The following is a 23,999-nucleotide window of genomic DNA, read 5'->3' as shown; positions in this document are numbered from 1 at the left end:
GCATACACATACGTATAGCTACTTAGGATTCTGAACATATGAAGCAAATCAATGGCTTCTCATCTGCAGCTGTTCTTAACTGGAGTAATGTTACTAAATCGTTTACTATTAGTCCATATATTATATACTATCACTGAATCAGATGAAATAGTTTAATTATTTCCATTCTACGCCCAGGATTCTATTTATAATTAAATACGGACGACCACAACAATCTGGAGTGAGGAAGTAAGTCCACAACAAATATGAATGGACACCTTCACTCTGCATACAGGAGATGATATTATTAAAACGGATCTCAGTGAGACAGGATGGATGTGAACTGGATCAGAATGCTGTAAGAGAAGGTCTAATTGTGGTGCTGAAATCTCCTGTTCTGAAACAGTAGCAGGCATCTTGAAGTCATGAGTATATAGCGGCGGGTATCAGCTACCGTGTTCATTGAGTGAGCTGTGGAACTCAGGGGAGAGAAATACAGAAATATTTGGAAGGGACTGTCCTGCTCTGGCAGCAAACACGGTTCCCACGGACTAACAGAAACAGCAACTTGGAGACACCGGAGAATATGCGAGTCTGTGCTGTGACAAAACCGTACGCTCACAGTTGCTGGAGAAGGACAGGGTTACAAACCTCAGGATAACAAGGAACGCATTATAGAAACGCTATGTTCATTAATTAACGTAGGATGGAATTAAAATTCGTATTTACTACTGAAGGAAACCCGGACAAACCTCAGGGTCAAAGAGAACACCTTGCGGGAGACTGCGCTTACTAATTAGCTTTACATGAAAATGTAATTATTATTCACGGTTGAAGGAAATTACGAGAATTCCACGGATAATTGAGAGCCTGTTAAGAAAAAAATGTTCTCTTCTTCTGTCTATCACTCCCAATAAAATCAACGTCTTCAGTTAATATTATAGCGATTCTCTTTATCACGTATTCGTGCTTCACATTAAAGTATTAAGCTGGCTCTGGTCCTTTTCCGTGAATCATGGCTACTGATTCAATTATTAAATACACTTTCACATCATTTCTTAATCAAATCGGGAAAACCTTTCAGGCATAAGTTGCATCATTTCAAAATATCAACAGAAAATTAGAAAGAATTTTATTATTATTCTGCCTACAAACGTCGAACCGCGGATCATAGCCTGAGAAACACTAATGTACAAGTAAATTGCCGCATGGAAATTTAGACTTTTTATCGGCAGAGAAGTTTCACATACAATAATTGTAACCGCACCATTGAAATCCTTCCCCTCCCCCTCTTTTTATTTCAGTAGACAATAAGAATTATGTAGAAACAAAGGTTTAAGAGACACAGTCAGAACGATGAGTAGGCGATGAGCAGACAGACCAAACTAGCGCGGACATGGACATCTGCTAGTTCTTGCGTCTAAGCATCTGATGTTATTTTTCAAAAGGGCAGAAATGATACTTCAGGAAACCCCACTGAATTTCTTTAGAAATTGAGAATTTGACTTACAGCGGCAAGCCACTTTGAGAATTCGAGAAGTGACAGTTTCTACCAGCCGTAAGTGAAAAGTGGGAGTGCCAGGAGATCATTAGCGATCCCTCATAAGTTGCGTCGCTGTCAATTTCTCCGTTTGGTCTTTTAGGGCGAAATTCACTTAAAAACAATCGGTCATTGGCCGGAACCAAAATTAAGCCAACTCCTCTTATTTGAACTAGCCTATCCGAGAAATTAGAAGGAGAGGAGAATAGGCATATACAACTCAGTTAGGACCTCTGGCTCGGCAGAGAGTTCGGTCTAAGATTTTAGTCTATCAATTTCAGAACTTGGAGGCAAACCCCGCATCACACACGCTAAAGGAAAATTCTAAGTACAAAATTTTGCTCATAACGACTCATATAGGGATTTGGCTTAATCCATAAGCGGACGGTTGTAAGTTGAGCTTATCAAGTGCAATTTGTGCAAGTGTAACACCAGCTGCTTGTAAGCCGAAACTAAATCAAATTGTGTGAATTTATACAGCCGAGTGCCTTTAAGAAGAGCAATAAAGTGTTGTAAAGGTACAGTGAATTGTGTTGGTTAGAGGTGCTTCACCCTCACTTGTCCGAGCCTGACCCGAAGCCGACCTGAGGAGAGACTCATCGCCACGAGCTAGTCAAACCCATCGCCAGCTTTCACCCACTCACGCCTTCCCCCCCCCATTACAATGAATCGCAAACCGCCTCTAGCGGTTTGCTGGCGTCCATACCATCAGGTCCCATCCTGAAATTCAAACCTCCTGTAATCTCAATGGAAGGAAGAAGCGGTGGAGCCTGATCAAGCCGGAACCAGCCACGGTCTAGCAACTTCAGCAGCAGCAACACCAGTGAGGGCGGTTAGGTGACGCCAAACGTGTAGGCGAACTTGACGGACGGTTAAAGGTAGCGACCAACTTGTGGGGCCTGACGCCTCGAAGGAGAAGCGCGGTTAAAAAGGTGGCACAGCCAACGTGACGCTCGAAGTCTCAGCGAGGACGAGAGTACGAGGAGAGAAGCGCAACACAACGCACAACGCCAGAGGAAACAACTCCCAACAATTGGAAGAGGCAAGACGGACGGAGCTGCATACTACTAGTTCTACTGCTCCGACAGTTCATACGAGGTACACCGAACACAACTACAAGGTCAGTTACGAAATTTTATAAGGGCTAGCAGATCACTCAGGAGCCGTATTGTTGAGGCTCAAGAGGAGAGTCAGGAGTTAGCGGCAGGGGAGCGAGACCCCGCAAATTCAAATTATCCCCCCCTTAGCTTAGGCAGCGCGAGTGAGACTCCAGAACAAGACACAATGCGACCCCAAGAAGCAGAATTAGGGACACAGAGCCAGGCCAACGGAGTGTCAGAAAAAAGTGATTCCAACCCACCAGCTTCTGTAGACAGTAAAAACAAGCTACAGCAAATGTTGCTACAGTTTTTCGTGAGTGTTAGGTCAGATCTGAGTAGCCACCGAGAGGATATACAGGCGCAGTTCACTAGAGTCAAGGCTGATCTAAGTGCTAAGCAAGAGAATGTGAGAGCCGAACTCCAGTCCGACCAATCCAAATTAGAAGTTACAGGAAAGTGTTCGGGCAGATTTGAGTAGCCACCGAGAGGATATTCAGGCAAGTGTTAGGGCAGATATGAGCCAAGTTAGGTCTGACATATGAGCAGAAAATGAAAAGTTACTGCAAAGTTTCGAGGCTCAAACCCGGGAAATCAGGCTGGAATCAGAAGCCAGACAGATCTCCCAGCTAGTTACACAGGTGCAAACTGAAACCGCATCTGAATTTGGAGCAGTCAAGAGGCCGCTACAGAGCATAGGTAACGAGTTCGACTCTAGGTTAGAACAGTCCAATACCAGCACCCAATTGGTAGTCAATGACTTTGCAGATCAGATGCAGGAGCACCGATCTGAAGTGAGCAATCAGATGGTACGACAGAAAGAGAGCCTAGAAAATTTATCGCAGGCAACCACTCAGGAATTAGGAAGGCAATTTCAGATGGTAAACGCAAAGGTTTTTGGCATTAGAGTCTAAAGTACACGAAATGCCAGCCAGGCAAGCTTTAGCCACAGAGGCGCGAGTGGTAGTTCAGGACGCCGCATCTCTTTCCGCCGGACCAGCCAATGACCCTGCGACGGAACCTGAAGGGACTGAAGCAAGCGGTGGATTGGTCGGTGAAACAGTCAGCTGTACTCGCCAGCCAGCCCCCTGTAATGCTTTGACTAGTGATAGCAGCATGAATGAGTGTGTAGTGCATGCCAACACAGAGAAGGTATCCTTGTTGGGTTATCTAGGTAACTCAGAACTTCTATTACCTCTTTATGATGATGCAACAGAGACCAACCCCGTATTTCATCTTCGGAGGTTGGATGAATTTATTAACTTTCGCAATGTGCCGAAACCCCTTCGTTTGGCAGTCGCATGCCGATCCATAGTGGGACACATAGGCAAGCAATGGGTAGAGGCTGTAATGCACGAGGCATTCAAGAAGGCATTCTTGAATACCTGGTTGTGAGATCCCACGTATTTCTAGGTCCGCTCAAGGCATCCCAAATGGCAGGCGAACCCAGTTGTGAAGAGACAGATCCAGTCTCCGAAACGTCGTGGTCTTTTGTCTTTTACATACTAGATGATGGATGAAGTCCAAAATAAGCCAAAAGAAGTATACTGATGTTGTATTTTCCACCACCTACAAGTCACTGGTGCCATTCCCTGTAACACATATTCCTATCCATGCACATGGCCCTTCCACTTTAAAATGTATGCAGTGCAACCATCGCCAACAGTGGCCACCAACTTTTGCAGTGAAGGAAACCTTGTTTCTCCTGAGCCGTGTAAATGTAAATGCTTCTGATGGGGAACTCAGGCATATCAATCAATGCAGCAAGCCACAACGCTCTAGTGGCTACAGGTAAGGGCCATTGCACTCTATAGTATGAATTATGTTCTGTTATGAAAGAAGTGGCTAGCGAGAATAATGAGAGCTGATTCTCAAAGTGACTGTTCCGAGAAGTGATCAAACAAACGTCACTGTCATCACTATGAAACTGTACATCAATATACAATTTTATAATAAAATGGAAGAGTGCAACAGGATGCTACAATACAATCTTATCAATATAGAAGTTATATAGAATATGTCAAATGTATTTTGGTTATTAAAAATTTCTGAAAAGCAGAACACACTATCAGTAATATGATTTATAAGAGAATAAGGTGGTAATAATTTAACCAAATATACAAAATCTTTATAATGGCAGTCCCTATAAAGTAAAGTGTGTTATTTTCAAATCTGAAGAAGTATGGTAGTCCATCATGTAAGGAAGCCCACTCACTTCATTTTTAATGTTTTTTCAGGAGGGTGCTGTGGTGAGTACATGGCAACATCTGTTTGATGATCACCTTGTGAACACATTTGGAGCTATTCCTTCGTAGTCTGGTTTGAACAATAATGTGTGCTGGACATATGTCCAGCACACACATACGTCCAGCAATACAACACATGCAGCCACATAAGAAAGACACATCATAAGACACAATATATACACAATTAAAACATAAGAAGAACGACTCCCATAGCGGATGAATGGCGTTACACACAAGTTTGATATACAACATGTAAGATGATAGATCTTAACAAGTTTTAATATATAAATTTTATTATTCAACGACGAACACACATTTTGTATCATTTTATAAATGGACACTTGATGGTAGGCAGTGCAATGGTTTAACGTGATTGATACACCCGAGGATGGCAGAATGATGCCGAAACATGTAGTGTGAAGTGACAAGTGAACTCTTTCATTTTTGGGAAAAATGGAAGTCAGAAGGTGCCAGGTCAGGACTGAAGGGGTGATGGTCAAGGTTTTCCCAACCTGTTTTCACAAATGTGAGCATCAACTGTCTTTCCAATCCTCGGTGATGACAGGCGGGCGGGCGTCCAGAGCACGCTTCATGGTGCACATCTGTCCTTCCCCCATTAAACAAATGACACCACTTCCACACCTTCCCCATACATTGCGACAAGTTGGTGATAAAATCAAACCACTGAATATACCTCACAATTGGCAGGATTAGTGATCGACACGGTACTTTATAAAGCATGGTGACACAGCAACTAGTGATTGACAAGGTTCTTTATAAAGCATGGTAACATAGCAACAAATTCACTCAATTGCTCAGCAAACACTGGGGACATGGCAGGGGGTCTGACAATAGCTCTCAGCCTTCAAAAACCTCCAGTCAATGACCTGTGTGGGCAGGGCGCACAATTGGTTAACTTTAAAAATGACCTGTATATTAAAAAATTTAAACATTTCCAAATAGTTTATTAACCCTGTAATTAAAACTGTCAACTTTGGTTTTGTAAAATGTGACATGTCATATTGACTTCTGTTACTGAGCCTGATTCTACAGTGCTATATTTATGGAAACCTGGAACTTTTGCCAAACAGTCCTAACTCTTTGTTGACATCTGAGATTAACTGCAACAAGCTGGCACTGAGCTGCACAGTATTGCAACCCGTAAGGAAAACTATACTCTTCAGTCAGTACTGTTGAATCTAAAAATCCACTCTCAACCTTTTCTTCCTATGTGACCTGTCTGCCAACAACACAAAATGACAACAGGATTGTACTGGCTATAGCTCAGTTTTAAGGGACATGTTTCATACACAGTCAGCTCTTTATTGTGCTTGCAGCTCTAAAAGATGTTGGTACCTGGTAAACCCACACATACATTCTAAACAAAGAAAAATGTACACCACTTTTGTTTAACCAATGGGCAGTTTTGGCACATCTGTAATCCAACTGAACATTTTTCATCTGTTTGACAATGAAAGCAACATACAGTCATACAAGATGATAAACTGTTCTCAGATGACGCACATCTCACACTGCCTTATCATATTCACAGCTGGTGAGTACTTAAATCGGCAGAGTACTACCATCTGACGATGCATCCTCGGCCAACTCGATATCCTCTGCTTCATCTGCTTGAGTTGTGGCCACCCCAAGTTGCTAAAACATAAGTGAATCCATGTAATACAATTCAAATAGCAAAACTGATGCTCAGTTTATGGTGCTTACTTTCTTCTCAATTTTTTTCTTTAGCATAGAGAGACAGGAATTATTCAACAGCTGAGTTTCCAAGAATGGCTGTGAAACCAGGATGCTTAAATATAATATTGTAGCGTGTTTGGGTGTATAACGCGACAAATAAATTCACGCCGTCTTCTGATATAGCGGATTTATTCCGTTTGCTCACACTTTACAAACATTTGCCCTTGCAGTGTTACAATCACTGCTCACAATATTCGGCGAGACACTGGACTCTCTACTCCAAAGGCTGATCCGAGACTGACTTCTCCGAAGGCTTGATGACGGCTGGCTTCTTAGCTGGCTCGATGAGGACTGACTACTTCTCGTCGAAACTGGGCTTTTATAACCTTGGCCGCTGATAGGTAACGAACCCTCTGTTATAACCATGGAGACTCCTGTTAGAACTACAATGGAGCAATTGTTGTCTCCTCTGTAACGGTCTATTGTAGCGTTTCCATAGCAGTGACTCTTCTGGATCGCAAACACGTTACAATATTATTACAGAACAGACTTCTTCCACTGTTTCAAACGTGTTCTGAAACTACTCTTTCCTTCTGGTTGATACTTTATGACCTTTTCTGCATCCCACCAGAGCTCACCCTGTCAGCATGTCCCTTCCAGTTTCTTCTCTACTAGTCTATAAATTCTGCTACATGATAACTTTGTACTTCTCTCATAATTTATTTTACAGGCTGAAAGGGTGTGTTCATCAGCCCTCCTCACAAAAAGCATTTCAGCTGACATCAATCTTCTCTCATCAGCTATTACAGTTTGTGATTAATCACCAGCAGATAATGTTGGCCTAGCAAGTCTCAGAAATCTGCAATGCTGTATACATAGAATGAGCAAACTATAAATTCCACAAATATCATGAAATTACATAACAATAACACAGAAGAAACTGGAAAAAACATATTCATTGGATGAGAGTGATTCCAGAAAGGATCTTAAAAGCTCAACCACACAGAACAAGTAATTTGGGAAGACATGTGAAACAATGGAAGGATTTTGTTTTGTAACATCCATAACAGGTTTCAATAAGCCTAAAACTGGAAAGGATGATGAAGATGACTACGATGACAATGACAAAAAAAAAATGTAATTCACTTAAAGTCAATATCATTCAGCCAAGTCATTTACAAATCCTATTCTACTTCTTTTGGACAAATAAGCATTTGCTAATAGAATTCTATTTGAAAAATTCACATGAAATTGCATCAGCAGAAAATTCATGTAAGGGAGAACTGTGTATGTCAGGATTTCTGTAAAAAAAATGCATAACAAAGTGATGTCCCTTTTTTATTAAGCCTTCGGCCAATATAGTGGAACCTCCATTTAATTTTCTCAGTTAAAGGTTTTCCCTCATTTAACATTCAGTTTCATCAATGCAAAGCCAAGATTACTTCCATTTAATATTTTCATCAGTTTAGTGTTCAAATCCACTGCTCCTCATACAAACATTATGCGGAGGCATTATTGTAGCTGTAGATTCTAAACTGTTCTGACGATGGTGGATGACACACAGAATTGCTGTGTTTTTGGACTTTTTCCATTGTCCGGAATTCTAGGACACTGCCAGCTGGTGGTCACCATACTGACCTTCAAGCACCTTAACATCTCGGTGGACCTTCATTTTATCTCGGTTGGCATTAATCCTTTCCATCTTTGGGCTTAACAAACATTCCAACCTGCCCATCATGTCCATAACCAGCTTCAATGCAGGCTCTGTTTCTACTCCAAAAACCAACAGTCCCACGTCTGACACCAGTGTCAGAGTATAACAGTGACTACACAATGGGTTAGACTGCAAGCTGATTATATTTGACTCTAAATGCTCTTATCTTTTAAAGCTGTTTAAATATAATTACCATAGTTCACAGTCTGTTAGACCATTCTTGCTTGGCTACTCTGGCACTCTGTCATCACAGGCTCCATTGCTGGATTGCGGACTTTCTCATCACAGATTCTTTGCTAGCTCATAAGTTCTCCCTGTTTTGACCTGCTGCTGACCGACTAGACAATGCTCAGCTCAACAGTACTTCCAGTTGTTGGGGTGTCTGTTGCTTGGCATATGTGCTTTGCCATGATGGTGCCTCATAACGAGTGCCTCTGTGATATTTTCCTGATTCCAAGATTCTGAATTTTGTTGTTTTCAGGCATCATGTCACAATATTTAATCTTTCCGATATAATTACTTATTTTATCTTACAAACTAACAGCATTACATGTGTAATAACTAATTGGAATTGCATCAGACTTCAAATGCAATGAAGTAACAGTATGCAATTAATTAATATTTCTACTTTTGAAAATGTTCACCTGATAATGGTCAAGAATTAATTGAAACATGATGTGATTTTAAGAAATAAAACAATTAGTTGTTATTACTACAAGATAAAAACATACACCTCTGAACGTTCATTACCACATTTACAAGTGTCCAGTAGTGAACTCTATCCTGAACCAGATGAATTCACTTCACCTTCACAATCCATTTCTGGATCAATTTTAGTATTACCATCCCATTTATCACAGGTGTCAAAAGAAGTATCTCCCCTTCATGATTCAAATTTTGTATGCAGTTCTTGTCTCTCTCATGCGCTCTGCACTCCCTGCCCATCTCAGCCTCATTTATTTGTTCATCCCAGTATCGAAATTCCTCATTATGCAGCTTTCTCCCGTCTCCTGTTCCTTCCCCACTCCAAGGTCCAAACCTTCTCCACAGGACTCTGTTCTTAAACATCCTCAATCAGTGTTCCCTCAGGGGAAAGATTCAAGCTTTACATCTATGCAAACAATAGGTAAAATTATATTTCTGTGTATTATAATGGACAGCAGATAGGAAAACAGAAGCTTGTGAAGAGTAGCAAGCAAGCATTCTCAAGATATGACCTGCTCTCCACTTCTCTGTGAATGAATTTCTATTTGGCACTTGAGGTTCTCAGTGCAGTGAGTGTTAAGATTATGGTCTTCTTCAAGAAGAGAGACGTGACCTTGAGATGGAGGTGTGAATCTTAATATTCATCACTGTGAGAGCCTCACTGTCCTCTTATTGAACAAACCTCCAAAGCAGCAAGCTGGGCTGGGTCTGCAACAACCAGGAACTGCCCTTCAGATACATTGTCCAGCTGACTCGATCTGTCCGAAGTCTGCAGTGCTACCAATGTGTTACCATCCTTCAACCCCAACAACTGCAAGAGGCATATAAAGTTTGTTCAGCAAACTTATAAGAGTAATTCACGGCATTCCAGGGCTGAATATTCCTACAAAAGTTACATCTATGAATCAAATTTATCCCTCTCAAAGATGTCTCCTCCTGACTGAATAGAAAGGTACAAATGGTCCTGCCACATTTCTAAGCACTTCTAGTACAGTCTTTTGGGATACTGTTCAATTCCTTGATGATCTGAGATCCCTTCAACGCTTAGGCACATTTTAGTTTGTGGAACATAAAAAGTCAGTGGGTGCTAATTTGTTTATGAGAAACACAGTAAGGAAGTGTGATCCAGCATCACTAAACCAGATTTAAGTTCATTTTTGTTGAACTCTGTTTCTCAGAACATCCATATGAAACACATGACTGTCCCTGTGAATTCAAACATGTGTGGGAACATCCAACATTATCACGCATTTCTGCAACGCTCGCTCTTCACATCACTTTTCACCATCACGCGCGCTAACCAATCAGATTGCTTCAAACATTCGCATTTATACTGTGCTTGCTGCTAGCCCGCATCTACACCATTACGCGCGCTAGCCAATCAATTCTTCCTCCTCAATTTCAAGTTTCGCTCCGCCCACCGAGCAGTGTATAAAAAGGGGCAGCTCCAACGCCGAGTATTCAGACGATCATCAGTCTACGAGCTAGCCACCCCAAGCAACATCAGCCAGCAGGCTTCGTCGCCAGTGCTCGGTCTTCGGAGGCATCGGCAGGCTGCGCCAGGCACAACTGCCTCGGCCCTCCGGCTCTCTCACACCCGACTCACTGGGGCACCGCGCCTGGACTCGCCTGTGGTCGTGTTACTGTCCGACCCACTGGGCATCTGGCGTAGCCACTGCCTCATAACTCCTACGACCGCGCTCAACGACTAGCCTTTCACCAGCAGCCGCCGCGCTGCGATCAAGCAACCTCCAACTCACGCTGCAGCACGGCAACCAAGCAACCTCCAGCCACGGCCGCACTGCGGCCAGGCCACTCACCACAACTAGCCTCTCTCCTTACCGGCGCGCGCGCCACGCTACCTCACCGATCAAACATCTCAGCAACCACGGTCCTTTTCAGGACCAACAAACTGTTCCGAAGAAGTGGGTTGTCATCGGAGTAATGAGAAAACTACATTAAGACCCCCACACATGCTTCCTCACAGTGTGATGACAGGAGGCTGAAGTATGGATCATGTTTGATGGGTGTTACACCTTTCTCAAATGAAGAAAACCACTCAAATGTTATAGTGCAGTAGGGAATTTTCCCTTTTCCTTCAAATGCAGACCTGAACATGCTGTAAACATCTATGGCCATGTTTTCATGTTTCGCACAGAACTCAGCTGCTGCTCAGCCAATTTACAGTGTGACCACTATTCCAAACACATGTATTGTATTGTATTTATTACATGTTCCAGCACATCCATACAAGGCCAAAGCCATTGGATACAGAACCTGTCACACCACAAGCTTGCCAAATCAGCAAGCAGTCAACAGAACAATGCATATAAATCCACAACAACAAATCAAGCATATGAAACCCTACACATCACTGCAACTACATAACCTACCATGTGTATATAAAATATAATACAAAATTGGAACATATTCATGACACTAGATCAAATAATGGGTCATAGCTAAACAAGAAACTATCCTTAATTAAAATATTCATCTAAAGTGTAATAGGATTTAGTATGTAAAAAAGCACTTAAAGCTGCTCTAAACTGCTTAACATTATGAACTAACTCTCTTATATTTAAAGGAAGATGATTAAAAAACTTAATACCAAAATAGTAAGGTCCTCTCTCTGGTAAGTTGTCAAATCTGTCTGAGGGCGATAAAGATCAAAATTACGCCTAGTATTAAGGCCATGATTTGTGATGTCATGTGATATAAACCCATATTATTTGCAACAAACATCAATAAAGAAAATATATATTGGGACTGCAATGGCAAAATTCCCCAATCCTTAAATGCATCTCTACAAGAGTCCCTAGATCTCAACCCACTCATGCTTCTAATTATTCTCTTTAGAATTCTGAAAATGTGCATACTGTAAGAAGAATTGCCCCAAAAAATAATTCCATAAGACAAAAGTGAATGTAAATAAGAGAGATATACCATTCTTAATGTCTTTGTGGGCATAATGGGCTTGATCACCCTCACTGAGTAACAAGCCTTGCACAATTTAGGCATGAGTTGGGATATATGAGCTTTCAATAGCTAATCCCAAAAATTTCACATTTGTACTGCTTAAAATCACATTATTATGATAATTAACAGAAGTTACACTATTAGAACTTGTCTTTATCATAAATTGAACATGTTTAATTTTGTAAGATATGAGGCTTTCACAGCGGTGACTATGAAGAAAGCAGTCTTCTGGGATTTGGCACCGTGTATATGTGGTGTTACCTGACGTTAACCCACCACCACCCTTCCAACAAGCAAACTGCACTTTGCACATTGGTGCACAGGGCTAGAGCACTGTGTGATCAAGACAGCCGGAGGTGGTGCTCCTGAGGGATGTATTCAAGAAGAACGGATACAACAACCGGCAGATCCACAGAGTTCTCAACCGTCGGCCCAACATCAGCCGGCCTGAAGACAAACTGGGCTCAGTCACCTTCCTTCCCTATGTCGGGACCATATTCAACCATATCAGCAGAGTGCTGCCCCAGCCCAACATCAAAGCAGTGGGTCTGCCTCCAAACAAATTATCCAATTTCCTCTGGCCGGTTAAAGATAGCCTGGGCCTAAGGACACCGGGTGTATACAGTATCCCATGCAAGTGCAGCAAGGTTTATATTGGGCAGACAGGCCGCTCCGTGGACATGTGATTGAAGAAGCATCAGCAGCACACCTGTCTCAAACATCCGGACAAGTCGGCCGTAGCTGAACACAGCATCGATCTGGGACACCGTATTCAGCTTCAGAATACCTCCATCCTCGCCACCAAGACCCGCTATATGGATCACATCATTAGGGANNNNCTCCAGAAGCCTACACAGGCCATGACCGACTAACATAACAACCCCCCCCTCCCAGCTTAAGGGTTAGTGCCCAGCCTTTAACCTTGCCTTTCTCTCCCCCAACACAAAACCCTGCTTGTCCCAGCTCCTTCCCCCCTCTCCGACACTACTGCTTTCACTTGTATACTTGCCCTTCCCCCCTTCCTTCACTGCTCTCACATAGCTGTGTATATTTCCAACACCAGTCTGCTTTTACCGGTTCTCACGGTCTCTTCGCTTGCGGATTTCTTATATTTTCCTTCTGCTCTGAAGATGGAGGTGATACGTTCCTCCAAAACGTCGGTTAACACCACATATACATGGTGCCAAATCCCAGAAGACTGCTTTCTTCATGTTTAATTTTGTTAATATTCAGAGTTAATAAGTTTGAATTAAACCAATCATTAAGATAAGCAAAGGAAATATCATCATTTCTGTATTGTATATTATTACAACTACTAATAACTAAACTTGTATCATCTGCAAATAAAACTGATTTGACTGAGTTCCCAACTGGAGGTACCAACGTAACTCAAGTCGGTGCTTGTTATTAGACTCTCTGATATCTATCAGATAAATAGGATGTAATTAAATCATGAAATTTACCATCTATTTCATAAAATTGAAGTTTGTTCAATAAAATCCCATGATTAACACTATCAAAAGCCTTTCTGAAGTCACAGAAAATACCACCTACAATTTTTGCTTATTTAATGCTTCTAATGTTTCATTAATTAATATATATGAAGCTTTAGTAGTCGAAGATTGAGGTCTAAAACTAAATTGTTCATTAACTATAATATTATGGTCATACACATGTTGATTCAGTCTGGATAATATAATCCTCTTGAAGATTTTTGAAAAGGAAGTTAAAAGGGAAATCTGTCTATAATTAGTAGGATCATTTTTACGACCACCACAGGCTTAATCTCAGCATATTTTAGACTATCGGGAAAAATACCAGAAGATAGCATGCAAAGATGTATGCAAAGCAGTGTCTTAAAACTGCAGTCTTCTAGAACAACGCTACTCAACCTTTCTGGTGCCATGAACCCACTGCCAAGTGTCACTAATTCTGCACACACCTCCCAAAACTGTCTCATCAACAGAATACAGACTCATTAAAATACAGACAGGTGAAAGACAATAGTTTAATAGCACTCTCACTCAATGAAGAGTATTTGTTCCTAATGCTTACCCAAAATTCTTGAAGCATTATCTGCCTAAAAATCATTTCCACAGTGCCGCCAGTGAATTTATCTTCTTCCTGTTGTGTGAGTCCAACCTCAGAGTGACTTGCAATGAGATTTGGAATCCATAAGGTTTCTTTAAAAATATCTTTGGATGTCAAGAAACATTTTATGATGTGTTCTGATGACAGGACTGATCTTCTCTTCATCAGACATGATATGTTTATCAGTTACTGTCCAGCAGTACTGGGGAAACTTATTATAAAATACCTGTGTCTATTCTTTGGGGCCAAATTAATGGCTCTTTCCTTGAAGGCTTTATTTTGTAATAAAAGTAAAAAGGTAAGGTAAAGTTGTCCCTGTGCTTAACTACTTAAGCATTATGCCATGAACATGTATGGGGAAGTGGATGTTCCTTACACACACCTGATACCCTTAGTAATTCAATTCACTGACCTGTTGTATCTTTTAATGTTGTTCATAAACAGGGATTTTGTTAAAGTGTCTACCTTCAGAATTTACAGAGAATTTAAATGTTTCTATGACTGGGTCCAAATACTGTGTTGTGGAATGCCTTTCTATGAATTCCTGCAGTTGAGTCATGTCTGTAGGTTTCTTTACACATACCTTCTCCTTAACTGTACTCCACAAGAAGAAATCCAACAGGGTCACATATGGATATCTGCGGCCACATAATAGAATTCTCTTTTCCAGTCACTTACCAGGAAACACATCATTAAAAAAATGCAGAGTGTTTGCAAATGTGCAGTTATTCCATTCTGCATGAAGACAGCATGCAACTATACCCATTACCACACACCTTTGCAGCACCTGCAAGCAGGACTTACCATTTGCCATCAGTTCAAAACACAGAGGCCTAAGACACCAAACAAGGAACTAGTGCTCCATATAGATGCTCTAGAGAGACTCAAGGTTCGAAGGTAATCCAGACACAGCAGCATCCATTAACATAATAACACAGTTTGAAACTCGCTTTGTCCATATTACATTCGTCTCAATATCACACTCATCGCACTCACAGAGAGCCACACAACTGCAGCCTCTACCCGCACTATCTTCACTGTTAGATGTTGAGATGCAACATTCAAATCCTGACTGATTTAGCGAGTAGTGTACCAGTTGCAACACTGCCTTCAGAGGCAACTTGTGCAGACTCCGAACAAGTGTCTGAGCTACAGCCAACTACGTCTATTCAGCTGCCTTCCAGTCCCAGGTGTCATGCAGCTCATCAACTGTTCAGTGCAACATCTTAAGATTTCACTAGCTTTCTCTGTCATTTACTTTCCGGTGCCTCCAGCATGGTCTGTATTGACTTTTCTGGCCCATGCCTACCTTGACAGGGGTGGAGGCAACCACAGGGTAGATTCTGTTATCAAACTGATTGGGTAAGCATGAGAATCAGCAGAGGTGACCAGCAGCTTGAGTTTGGCTTTGAACTAAAGAAGGGAGGCTGGCATTCTTCATATTCCAAAACTTTTATGCTTAGCAGAGGTGGGCAGAACAATTTGAACACACACCTGATCAAGGGATCACACTCAGAACTGTGAGTCTATACGGTCTCCTCCAAATTAGGGCAACATAACACTGTGTGACCAAGTTATGTAATCACCAACAAGTGTATGGTGATTTATGCACCTCTCTGTATGTTCTGTCCCTCAGAAAGCTGCTGCATCACTCTGGAAGGCTCAGCTTAACCATATAAAATACTGTCATGTGTATGAGGTGACTGCAGACAGGCTTTGGAATGACTGATGACTCGACTGACTGAACACTTTGACAGAGTGCATTACTACACTCTACAGTTCACTGATGCATGCACTCACACATACTAGTGTCCACAGCCATGGTCTTCACTGCTGTTGCTTGACATCTGCTTCCAACAGCAGATATTCCCTCTCCCCTGGGTTCCTAAACTGTTCCCATGCCTCAGCTACCAGCTTCAAACAGCAACAGCTCAAAATGACTGAACTGCAGCTGTCCTCTAACTTACTCACTCATAACTTATCCTGCTTATAACATTTCAGCAAGAACCGTATAGAAAACACCAGTCCTCTGTTGCAATACAATTGTTGCTTAGTATTGGCATGACGTATTTAACTGTTGAGTGTGAATCTATCGGCATGAACTGAGCAGAAAACACCATTCCTCTGTTGCTGTTTAAAGGCTGCTGCTGAATATAACAGCTGGCTGTTATGACTCCAAAATTCTTGCTCTGAGCAAATATTCCGCAATACATAATACCTATAGTTAGTGCCTCATAACTTTAGCCGTGCAGAAAGGTAAACACTGTTGTGGAGCATGCGAAGCTGTACGCTTGCTGTGGTGACGTTCAGAGCTACTCCCCCAGCGGAAAACATTGCCTACGGAGGCCAACTAACAAGCAACACAACGTACTATACACCTGTCCACACTCCAAGACGCTACATTCCAAACTGGTAGTATCCATGCTGACATAAGCTGATAAGACTGCCACCTCAGCTCTGTGAGAGATGATATGACCCCTCTACCATGGCTAGAGTTCCAAGGAACTAACAGTACACATTATCAAAGGTCCCGGGACCATTTAATGTTACCCGTTGCAGAGCTTCGTGCCATCACTGAGCCACTCAAATGGAAGGGTCTGATGCTCCTTCTATCCAGTTGGGCAGCCGAAATTAGGACTGCTAGCCTAACAAATCACAAATAAAATGCTCCCTGTTGTTGCCAGAAGCACAGCTGAGCCTAGCTTTAGTGGGCATTCAGCACTCTGATTCTCCATCCACAGCTAGTGACAATTCTCCAGTATCTGCTGTAATCTCTGTCTGCAATTGTTGCTTGTCAAACGAGCTACCGGTCTGAAACTGCGGTGCAACTGGACGGCTGGAGCGTCACTCAATAACTCATGCAAAGCTCTAAGATGACTGCACTGTATAATAATATCAGCACAGCAGTCTCAACTACTACTTACACTTGAACCAAGAGAGTTGATTCTCTTGCTGCCTGTAGAACCAGACGTAGCATTTGCCAGGGCGAACACTGTTTCACCGAGTACAATCTCAGTGCCATCATCTGCTTCCACAATTCCATGTGCTGTACGTTTATGCATTGTCAGGGTGGAGGCCTGGCGGTAATGACGTGCACACACTGAACAGTAGTAGGGCTTCTGCTGGGTGTGAACCATATGGTGCTTGTAGAGTGACGAGTATTCGGTGAACCTTTTCCCACATCCCTGTACAATCATCCAGCCCTTATCAAATATGAATATGTGCATAACAAACATTCATATTTATAAAAACTGAAGCAAAACCATTAAGTATACAAATAACTAGAAGACATACACAAAATGGCATTTTCTGTAAAGTACACCAAACAGTGAGGTGGGTTCAGTGAAGGGGCTGGCTCTGGGCTGGACTTGGGATCAGTTCCAAGTGAAAGCAGGCCTCTGCCCACCCAGTCCATAAACAACATATACCATGGCTCGTTTCCATGTAGCTTAAAACACATGGAGTTTTACCTCCATACACACTATGCAACTTCACTGTCTGGTGCTTAGGTGCATGGGGAACTCCTCCTTTAAACACAAAACAGTTACCAAAATTGGTGGCTGTGTCAAACAGCAAGTTATCATATGATCTAACAGTTTGTGACAATGGTATATTAATACACTTATTGTGTTCCTGGATATTATCTATTATCCTGTTTCTATTTAAAATACACAGCATTCCGGAGACTGGTTTCTGTCTCTATCTTCAGGTGGAATCTGAGCTAGTATCTATCTCTGGTAATCAGCACCAACTTAACTCTCATTGATGGTTTGTGGTGTGCTTGGTTTATATATCCTGTCTTGGGATGCTGCTGATGTTTTGAGATAGGGACAAGCTCTATTGATTGGACCCAAATGAGTACGTGCTACATGACCTGCCCATCTCATCCTCCTTGACTTGATCATTCTAATTACATTTGGCAAAGAGTACAACTTATGAAGCTCCTCAAACAAACACAGTGGTTTCAGTCCACAAACAAACTATACTGACCAGGTGACCACTGCTTGTCAGAGAAGTTAGTGTCAACTTTAGCGGATAGAGGGTGTCACATGGTCAGTGCAACAAATCCCCACACATGTTAATTTCAGTTTTCTAGACCGGAGCTGCTATTTCCTTGAAATAGCTCCTCATTATTATCACGAGGCTGAGTGGACCCCTTTCCAGACCCACTACTTCTCAGAAAATCTGGTAACACCGAGAACCGAACTCTGGATCCGTAGCCAGGAACTCTGACCGACAGACCACCGTGGCAGTCTATGAAGCTCCTCATTATGTAATTTCCTATTATTCCATCCTTATCAATTACAAGCTAGAAATAAAATGATAAACTGATTAACTCATATTCTTTCTACTAAAAATATATTCACAATTAGACCATTAACACCTTTTATCTGCAAACTTTCAAATAAACTCGAGTTTCAGATGCATATTCTTAATTCCAATTGTAACAAAAAAATTACTAATAATCAGTAAGTGCTTAGGATGGAACTTTAATAGAATATCTGTATACTTGTACCTGCACAGTGCAGACATAGGGCTTCTCACCACTGTGTATACGCAGATGGTTCTTATAATTTGTAGCTGAAGCAAATGCTCGATCACAGCCTTCTTCAGGACACACATAAGGGCGTTCCCCTGTATGTGTGCGAACATGAACCTTTCGAATGTTGGATGTTGTGAAAGATCGTCCACAGCCAGGAATGGGGCATCGGAAAGGACGTTCTCCTGGTAACATACAAATAACCATGTGTAAGTAGATCAGAATGACTTACTGATATTGGACAAAGAATGTTAAGGACAAACATACTGAATGGCAGAGCACAAAGAAAGTCTTCCTTCCTCAGTGCTATGTTTGCTTATGGGTAGTGTCATTAGATGACTATATAGTGTCACCCATCACTGGTGGGACAGCACTGGGAAAACCCAAAATTATGTTAAAATACATGTCACACTGAGTCATAAATTCTGATGATTGAAAAAGTACATTTGGGTGGCCTGATCTGGTAATGCAACAATAATGGTGCCTCCAAAGACAATAAAAATGCTTCATACATATGTAGATACAATTACAATTAATGCATGCCCATGTAGCTACAAATCAAGAATATATCAGGTGATACAATTTACAGTTTTTCATTGTAGACATAAAGAAGGTCAATATTTCTAACACATCTGTTATTAACACTTTGCGGACCGGTGATTTAAATATTTAATTCACTCTGGGGACCGGCATTTTTATACCTACTACCCTAATTTGTGCACTGTTCACTTTAAAAATTAATATAAAATCTCGTAATTAATTTTATGAACTAAAATTTTTGGAGAACACTTACCAATGCTCCTAGAAGTGCTTGAGAGTGTGATATTTCTGGAAACATTCCCCTTTGTGAAGTGGCATTAAACACTTGCAAATGTAGACAGTCATAGTCCTTTTTTTGTGAACTGCGCAAACACAGCATTACCTAGAAAGATGCTTCCCCTTGGAATGTTCACTATTCACAATTTTCACAAGGGTACGTTTCCGTATATCACCTGAGAGTCGCCCAGGGGGGTCAAAATGAGGCCTGCGTGGGGTGGTAGTAGACGGTCCCGGTCATACTAAGACTGTGTCTGTCACCGGTTCTGCCGCCACCATGTGGTCTGTAGCCCAGGCTTTTGCCACATTCAGCAGAAATGCCTTGTATTTCAATTTTGAATGAGGGTTTTTGAAAACCAAAAATGAATTGAAAATGGCACAATTTATAAGCAACAAGGTAACTTTCTTTGTCGACTTTACCGTTTTCCAAGGAAGTGAATAACAGGCCACGTACTGATCGGCTCTATCAACTCCCTTCATGAACATATTGTGATATGTTGCGCAACGGAGAACCCCCCCACCAGCAGTGATGCGGCGGGTGAGTCAGCGCTCCGTCATCCCCCCTCCGCATGGTGACGTAAGACGGCGTGAGGGAACAGCGTTGCTACGTAACAGGCACACACAGCCACTATATAAGAGAGCTGCGCTGCCTGCGAGGAGAGCTGTAATGTGGCTGTCGGCGAGTTCAGTCATAGTCGAGTTAACTTGTAGCCGTCCCCGGAGAGAGTTAGTGCGTGATCAACAGTTCTCCAGTCAGCAGTGTATGAGTAAAAGTGTGATAATCAGTGACAGTTTGTGATAACTGAGAATTAATTGGGATTGTGTAACACAGTGACACTTGTATAGCTCTCGTACTGTGAAACGTGTAGTCTACTGACAACGTGATTTGATTTGCGAATAGGGTTATAAATTGTGAAACCCCGCAACATTGTTATAATTAATTGTAGCCGAGATTTGTAGGTTGTTAAATAAACCAATTAATGATCTCTACAGCGTATTCAGTAACAAAACACGTTACAATATTATACTCAGAAATACAAACAGGCTTCTTTACCTGTCCATGTCTCCTTTGAATATCAACCATGCTCGAATTGTGAATTGTGGAAATTATATTCACAACACGAGTATCCCTCCAGGACTGAAGAAGAATATCCCCTTCCTCCTGAACGTGGTTTCACCACATTTCAGGGATTTACATTCCTCTTTCAGATCTGGAGGAATGCCTCTGTTCACCCTAATTGTTCCACAAACACGTACTTTTCTCGAAAGTAGGTGTTCTGCAGTTGCCACACTGTTATAATAACTGTCTTGATAGACATGGTAATTTTGATCAAGATAGGGTTCCAAAAATGGAAAGAATAGGTTCTTGTAATTTTTTTCCTTCACCAGAATAAAATTCTAAATTTCCTATATAGCCTGAAGTGCTTTCAGTAACTACAGGAACAAGTAGGCCATACTTTGTAAGTTTCCCAGGATTATATGTTCGCATATTGCACTACTCACTGAGAGCATGCTACGTACAGATTGAAGAAATAAAGGCATTAATTTTCCTTTGCAGTGGCATACAGTTACAGCAAGGTCATGTAACTGATTAGTCAGCAAACATTCCAGAGGCTTATCATGCAGGCGCAGGCAGCTACGTGCAACTTGGGTGGTGTCACAGTGATGTATAGTGTGTTGCAACTCATTGTGTTCTAAAAACGTATTAATACGCGACCAGGCCGCCATGTTTAAAAGTGAAAAATGTATTAATGCGTGCGTGATCCGCAAAGTGTTAACATAGTGTCAAGTATACGATGGGGTACCCAAAGGAAACCGAACTAATTTTTTTGTGGGCAGAGCTTTTGTAGTACCGCGTTTTGCCGCTATGAGCGCAGAGAGCTAACATTCCTGAGTCGATAAGCCGACTACCGTTGCTTCAGAAGGTAAGGACTAGTTTCAGCAGAGTTTATAGTGACAACTGTTTTGTGTGATCGTCGTTTTTGCAATGGCTGATTTTCGTGAACAGCGTGCGGCGGTGAAATTCTGCTTTTTGCTCGGGAAAAGTGGAACAGAAACTCTTGAAATGTTAAAAACGGCGTACAAGGACGATGCTATGGGGAAAACTCAAGTGTTTGAGTGGTTTTCCCGTTTCAAAAATGGTGAAATGTCAATTGATGACAAACCTCGTTCTGGTCGTCCTTCCACGGCCCGAACACATGAAAATGTTGAAAAAATTCGTGAAATCATCAAGGAAGATCGACGACGGACCATTGAAGAAATTGTGGAGCTGTCGGGAGTGACTTGGAGCTCAGTTCAGCGAATTTTGACAGAAGATTTGGGAATGAAAAGGGTGGCTGCAAAATTCGCGCCACGACTGCTGACCGCTGAACAAACACAAGGTCGCGTGGAAGCATGCTGTTCTTTGAAAGAGGAGTCCTGAAATGATCAAAACTTTCTTTTGTTTCCTCGAATGAAAAGAGACATGAAAGGAAAGCGTTTTGCTGATGTTGCTGAGGTGAAGGAAAAAACGACGGAGGCGCTGTAAAGCATCTCAAAAGATGAATTTAGACAATGTTTTGAAAAATGGAATAAAAGACTAGACAAGTGTATTAGTGTAAGTGGAGAGTACTTTGAAGGGGATTGAAGGTTTGTGCTTAAAATTTGAATAAATAAGTTTAAAAAAAAATAAGTTTGGTTTCTTTTGGGTACCCCTTCGTATATGTGTGACTAAAGACGGAGTATGGATTGAAGGGATTTACTGACCACGTTTAGACACCACTCGGAACTACAATTACAGCGCCACCATTAATCTCCACAATTCAAATCACCACAGCACCCAGTAAGCCTTTTTGCAGCCTGCTGTGTCTTCCATCACCCATTCCTTAGCAATGGCTTCTAACAGTGGAAATTCTTCAGCTTCCCACACTCAGATTCTATCTTCACAGCCTCCTATGCACAACTGCCTATAACTGACAACTAACTCTCTGTCAGCTGACAACTGCCAACAAACTGGGTCACCCAAATTGTCTCCCTTATAACCACTTTGTATGAACCGACTAGAAAACACAGTTCTTTATTCACCTATTGAACAGCAATGGTTGTACACACAACAATAACATATAGATCCAAGTATAAGGTGACCTACTATTTTTCCAAGAAAATGATAAAAAAGAATCTCGTTTGACAAAAATGAATACCATTAACATCTGTAAATCAGACACAGTCAATTTTCTGGTGACCATTATTTATCCTTAACCTTTATCAGACTGTCACCATACGGCGTCATTTAAAGTACAGCCGAGTGGCCGTGTGTCACCATATGGGTACCCGCAATCCACGCGTGCGCATAGTGTTTTAAAATCTTATTTAAGATAGAAATTCTTGTTCTACTTACACTATTTTTGGACATCATCTAACTGAATGTTGCATGTCACTGAATGCAGAGTCCGACGTTGCAATTCATGCACTTTGTCCGTAATTAACTCTGTTTTCCACGTGAAGCGTGCACACGCAATGTTAGTCTTGTATTAGCAGGAAGTAGGCCAGTGATGGCGAATGGTCTCCTCTATTCATAACGCTTATAAAACATCGCAATTTCAACTATGCACCATGGCCCCTTTTTGCATTGAAGAATTCGAAATAGAGAAGCCGCTCATAAATCACACCATTCAGAATGCGATACAGTTTATTCTGAAGGGACGTGGACGCAAGTGGAATGAGGTGATATTCCAAGAACTGCCTCTGTCTGGATAGTCCGACATATGTGAATAAACAGAGTTTCATAGGGTCAATGTAGGTTAAGAAATCGCCCATACTCGGTTATACAGATAGCATACATGACTGGAGAATGTGAATATGTAAACATCCTCTCCTATTACCAGATTACACACAAGAGTGTGAGTCAGCACCATGCATTTATACTGCAGAAACGTATTGTGCAGAAGCTTTATGCATTTTTGTGGACAGACGCTCAAAATTGGGGATGTTTTTTTTTTTTTGGAATCAATGTAACAATTTTTACAGATTCTAAAACTGGTAAATTACAGTATCTGATTCTACATACTTTCTAGATAAAAGTAGCGTTTATTTCGTTCATCACAAAAATTGTAGAAATAACAGCATTCTGAGTAACATGATTACAATTTTTATTAGTCTACAATGACGGGCATTTAAATTAAATCCGTCCCGCGGCCACTACCGGAATTTAAATGGCTGTCCGATAGAGGTTAAGCACCTGAAAATAAGGTGCCCTTCTTTTTCAAGAAGCAGTACTTGAAGGAAAAGAAACCTCACCCTATATGAGGCTAATACAGTGCTTACTTGCAAAATTTACATACTTTTACAACCAAAAATCACAATTTGAAACTTAGTGTGTGTAAGATATATGAGGAGCACTTTCTGGGGTACACATTCCAGTTGTCATGGGTGTCCAGAATCATTTTTTAGGATAAAGAGTGCAAGTAAAGTTTATCAAGTAAAAGAAATTGCAAAAGAAACTAATCTTTCAGACAATAATGTAAGTGAACCAATAGAAATCGGAAAAGGTAATTGCAGTCTACTAAATTCAGTGAATAATAAAGTACTAAGAATATTCCATCAGAATATAAGAGGA

The 23,999-nt window shown here is 41.5% G+C and overlaps 1 protein-coding gene across 4 annotated transcripts in view; it reads right to left on the bottom strand.

The window, feature by feature from the left end:
• Positions 1–5,490: 5,490 nt before the first annotated feature.
• LOC111862657 (zinc finger protein 76) overlaps positions 5,491–23,999 on the bottom strand; it is a 47,836-nt gene continuing 29,327 nt past the window's right edge. For all 4 annotated transcript variants that reach the window (XM_023848191.2, XM_023848193.2, XM_023848190.2 and 1 more), the window contains exons 7-10: positions 18,566–18,774; positions 16,974–17,234; positions 9,662–9,790; positions 5,491–6,518 (exon numbers count right to left, since the gene is read on the bottom strand). In XM_023848191.2, coding sequence (XP_023703959.1) covers positions 6,426–6,518; positions 9,662–9,790; positions 16,974–17,234; positions 18,566–18,774 — 692 coding nt within the window. In that variant the 3' untranslated portion in view covers positions 5,491–6,425. The remainder of the gene's footprint in view (positions 6,519–9,661; positions 9,791–16,973; positions 17,235–18,565; positions 18,775–23,999) is intronic.

The sequence above is a fragment of the Cryptotermes secundus genome, unplaced genomic scaffold, assembly GCF_002891405.2.
Source record: "Cryptotermes secundus unplaced genomic scaffold, Csec_1.0 scaffold5, whole genome shotgun sequence".
Lineage (NCBI taxonomy): Eukaryota > Metazoa > Arthropoda > Insecta > Blattodea > Kalotermitidae > Cryptotermes > Cryptotermes secundus.
Note: the sequence above shows the minus strand (reverse complement) of the source record. Positions and strands in the feature narration are given on the sequence as shown.